Below are 5,036 nucleotides of genomic sequence, written 5' to 3' on the forward strand. Positions count from 1 at the left end.
GTTAACCCCCGAATTTTGATCTAGGACCAATGTGTAGGAAGGCAACCCCAGAGGCGGGAGCTTCGAATTATGGGAACGACAAAGACTCCAAACAAGAGCAATAACCCTTTGCCCATTTTGAAGCGGGTGTGTTGTAGATTTTCTTTTTCGACATCACTTATCCGTCTTGAAGGGGCGTAGAGAACACGGTTCAGGATGGCTAACAATTGTGATCTCGTAGACCCGCCTATAGCCAATGCTTGTAACTCGCAGTTTCCTGGATGGATTGAAACGGATGGGATTGGCATTTGGGGGGGGGGGGGGGTATAGAGTTTGTAGGAGAATATAGGAGAATTTCGGCCACTGAAAGGCCAGTTAGTTGATAGTTGACAGTTGAACCTCGGGCGATACATTCATATTTTTCTTTCAACCGCGACTTTATCAGTTGATGTTTTAGGCTTAGAGGGACAATGTTTATTGTATCGAAAGAGGATGGAAGTCCTAAATAATCATGGTTAAATCAAAATGTCCTCCTATTCTATTGCCCAATGCCTATTATTCATATCCGAGTCTCATCCGTCATCCGAAGGCATCGATGTATCGTATCGTCGAAGCAAAAATAAGGTTTACGATCTACAGAACTTAATAGTCTTGGCACTTGAGGCTCAACCAATATTAAGCTTCAGGGGCTCCGATCCGCTAGTGCCAAAGTAGGACTAGCGTCCAATGGCGGCTGACTGGTCGTGATTTTTATGTTTCTACCATGGCAAATTGTTTGGGAATGTCAACAGAACGAGTGGTGTTACTTTCAACAACGCCATTTAGGACACGGGTCCTCCAAATTTCTCAATTTTCTATTCCGAGGCCAATTTTCGAAAATCACACTAATTTTCATCGTCTTTATATGGTCTTCAGCTTCTTTCTTTCTATCAAGGATCTTTCGAGAGGATGTATCAAGCAGAAAAAGGGGGGAAAACAAACGTCATCCAAAACTCGCGCAGAACTAGGAATGGAGCAAAATATCCTAAAAATGTGACACTGGGCCACCACAAATAAACAAAAGAGAAAATAACAAAAAGAAAAAAGAGAAACAAAACAATTCTAACGTCATACTTCCCCAACGTCACAAATAGTAGTCCATTGAATGTTCTTTTAAACCACGTGGGACTGACAGCCCCTCAACAGTCCAACTGGCAATAGCTAACTCAAACACCCAGGCAAGAATAGTCTTCCCCCAATGCGTCTCCCTGCCCCAGATCCGCATCCTCAATAACAGCCCTCAACACCATTCAGAATAAAGAAAGCGTAGATCCGGGCGAGAGCATCGAAGGGTAATAGAGGCTTCAGGCCATACACGTGGAAAAACCCCATCAGCCCAAACGACGCAACCACGCCAAGCGCCCTGGCTATGGACACTGGCACGCCGTATCGCTCGGGTAGTGTATACCGTATCGGCTCATATGCGAGAGAGCGGCAGGGACTGGCAAAAGAACTGTGCCATGTTTCACTCCAGAACGTGCTCAGGGAACTTGCCGTGTAAAGAGGTCCAAACAACGGAGGGCTGGTGCGGTAACGGAGTAGAAGCTGAAGGCTCTCCCAGAGTACATATATGGCGAGTAGAACTTCCAAAGCAACCACTGTAGGGTTTGATTGTGGAAAGAACATTTGTAGAATGGCAAAAAGTATGGCGTGGAGTACTAGATTGCCCCGTTCGGTAAAGTGAGGTTTCCATTGCTGCGACTTGGGACTTCCCCGACCATTGCGATAGTTATTTTCACTCTTCACTTTTGAGAAACCGGGTGCTGGGGCGGGGCCGAGCCGTGTGGTGTTTGGTGTAAAAGATTCGTACCGCAATTCTGTCAGGTAGAGGAGAGCAAGCAAGCCGTGTGATGGCGTTGGATCATGCGCATACTGCGGCGGGTTATGACGACGGGCGAATAGGTCTAGCGCCTTCATCACTCCAATCGCAACTGTATTTTCGGTCAGGAAATGATTGAAATGACTGAATATTGATGCTGCTTCTCTGATGCAACGATGCCAGGCTCAGAAATAATACAAAACTCCATTCAGTATGGATACCAATACCCCCAAACATCACCCCGGATTTTGTAAAACAGTGCCATTTACCGGCCGAGTGCCTGAATAGTTATCGCCCAAGCAGATGGAAAAGAAAACAAGAATCAAAAATCAAAAAAAAGAAATATGAAGAGGTGAATCTCCTTACCGGCAAAAAGCTGCAGGCTCCGGATCATATTGCACTCCAACACCACCAGGCAACTACTCGTAATGAATCCAATACTCGCCAACAGGCTCAGAATCTCGAAGCTCCTGGTCTTGCGCTTAGCAAGCGCATATAGTGAGGAATAAAGCAGCAAACCAGGCACCAGCAGTGATGCGATGCAGAAGAATAGGTTGATTCCTACTTGCTTGAACGCTCTTTGGCCTTCAGGAGTAGGCACAAACCAGTCGACTAATGGTTTGGCCATGTCTCCAGAGCTGATCTGAGATCCCGTCGCAAAGCCTCGTCGCTCCGATTCCTCGGCGTTTATCAGAGCGCCGAGGTATGCAAAGATCGCACTTTATCCTTTTCCCTTTTTTGTCTTTTCTTGAGATGGAAGAGAAGCTATTCAGAAGATCCAAGATGGGTATAACCAGGGCACCAGCTATGCAATGAACGGAAAGCACAGGGCATCCAGTACAACAACCATGGAATGGAAAACAATGTAGCGAGCGACGTTGTCACTTAGCTTAGAGCAAGTTGGCCACTTAGCTTGCGTCAAATCAGTGACAATGACCCAGATCAATTACAGCATCAAGAGAAAAAAAACAAAGATGCCTTCTCAAAACAGAAACAAAGGAGGTAAAGGAATGGCTTCTGCTTTCTCTTCCAATTCAAGTAGAACAGGAGTACGATGATTTTGGTACAAGGGATAGCGTCAAGTCGCCAACGTTCACCCCGCAATGCCTTGGAGAATCGGTATCTGAGTGTCCCAGTTGTCCCACTTCGTTCATGCTAATAAAAGTTGGCGCTTTGACACACAGAGCCGGAAGTTCCGGCAATCCTCGGTTGTGCCGAGCCGGTCTCTCTGCTCTGTATAGAAGTATACTGTATATAATATTTTCTGGCCCATTCATCTATTTCTGAAAGGCAATGGGTTATAACATTGCCGACAGGTATTCTAGATCCATAATTTAAAGAGTAATAATTTAGTTTATTTGAGCTTCACTGGTGCCAGTCATCGAGTTAGGTGGGAAGGGAGCAATTATATTATTTAAACTGCGGAATTCATTGCATGCTAGTTTCTCTATGTGCTAGGACTAAATAAACTGAGGAATTCATTGCTACAAAACACCAGGACAGTTCTCACTAGATAGACGGCCGCTGTTCGAGTCTCTGGGGGAAATCGTTCAAGATTCTTCACAGCCTCTTGGGAACTTCAAAAACAGGAGTGTAAAAGTAATATAAAACGCAAGCAAGGAATGAGTATGACTTCCGCGTGGCGAAATGGGAGTTGCAATGGGATGGCCGTCCGACTCCAAAATTTCGAACCAGGTATAAGGAATGAGCGCATTGGGAACTAGATTGTTGTTGATTTCAACTTCTCGCCTAGCTCATCAACTGTTTTATCCACATTCTGAACTACTGACTGGTTCTCAGCCACGTCAGCCTCCGTGGGTATATGTTCGGCTTTTGCTTGAATGTCGATTTCAGTATCAGTCGCTACGCTTTCCCATTCCCATTCCTCCTCCTCCTCCTCCTCTTCTTCCTCCTCACCTTCTAGCTCGTCAAGTTCATCTAGACCCCATGCATCTTCCTCGTCATTTTTTCCAAATCGTGCTTTGCGTCTCTTCAATAGCTCTTGTAGTCTCATGATATTTTCGTTATCCTCATCAAAAGCATTCGCATTAAGGAAAACCTTCTTAATCGCGGGGAGGCTAGTTTTAGCAACATGAACCAACGCTCCCACCCCCTTGCCATTTATCTCGTTCCCTTTCAGCTTAAGAATCTCAAGTTTCGTATTCCCGCCAGCAGAAAGCACCTTCGCAACCCGGAGCCAGCCCTTGGCCGTGAGAGCACAGTCGTCAACCCCCAGCTCGCGAAGAGATGGCAATCCCGACAATACCGCGGCTAGAGCAACAGAGCCTTCCTTCCCATACGTATTATCTTCCAAGTCGAAGACTTCCAACTCAGGCGCATGACAAATGCCAGTGTTCAGTAGTTTTACGACGCCCTTGGAATAAATGCCATTCTGCTTCATCCTAATTGTCCGAAGTCCCTTGCCGTTTGCCTTAATAGCCCGTGCCCATGCTTCCATGCTTCCAGCCTCGAGTCTGTTCCGACCACAGACGATGGTCTCGAGGGCTGGGATTTCATATTTTATTTCAGGGTTGGATCGCGCTTTGAGTTTACTCTCACTAAGCTCTGTTAGAGCATTCGCGATAAACGTACCTGCCTCTGGGCCTAGGCCATTGTTGTTCAATATCAGGTGGCGGAGGGGGAGGTGTGCTCTTAGAAACTCGACGAGGGGATCTTTGGTATTCACGCCGAATGCGTTATCGCTGAGATCGACAGTTTGCAGGGTGTGGACGTCAAGGAGAGGCCTGAGGAGGGAGTAGAGCGCGGTAGGGATTTCGCTAAGCAGTCGACCGGTGAAAAGATCGTCCAGTCGTATGGTTTCTAACTTTTTCTGTTTGCGCAAAAGCAGTCCCAGTTTCCTGCATGCATCGGGGCTGTATGAGTTACCCCCAAGGTGTACCTCAGTGAAGACATCGTCAGTGTTGATGAGAGGTTCAATATATTTTTCAAGATCCTCAAGGCGATCGTCGTCCACCTTTTTGAGCTCAGCGTCGATCTTTCTGATCTCATCTTCGATTTTCTTCAATTTTGTTTCTTTATCCTGTTTCGCCTGCAGCTGGCGTCTATTCCCTTCCAATATTTCCTTCTCCTTTTCAAGGATTTCTCTCTTGGAGTCAAATCTCTGGCCTTTGACCCCAATGACAAAGAGGGTATGTGGAGGGGTCATGGCGGGGTAAATATTGCTGTGCAACGACACGAT

At 46.4% G+C, this 5,036-nt stretch overlaps 1 protein-coding gene across 1 annotated transcript; it reads right to left on the minus strand.

Moving 5' to 3' along the window:
* Window positions 1-3,557: 3,557 nt before the first annotated feature.
* Window positions 3,558-5,003, minus strand: HCAG_01906 (predicted protein; the record flags this gene model as incomplete). Its single annotated transcript, XM_001544809.1, has 2 exons — window positions 3,558-4,378; window positions 4,430-5,003. The coding sequence occupies 2 exons, from the start codon at window positions 5,001-5,003 to the stop codon at window positions 3,558-3,560; spliced, it is 1,395 nt and encodes a 464-aa protein (XP_001544859.1).
* Between the last annotated feature and the right edge of the window lie 33 nt (window positions 5,004-5,036).

This window comes from Histoplasma capsulatum, genomic scaffold, assembly GCF_000149585.1.
Source record: "Histoplasma capsulatum NAm1 scaffold_1 genomic scaffold, whole genome shotgun sequence".
Taxonomy (NCBI): Eukaryota; Fungi; Ascomycota; class Eurotiomycetes; order Onygenales; family Ajellomycetaceae; genus Histoplasma; species Histoplasma mississippiense.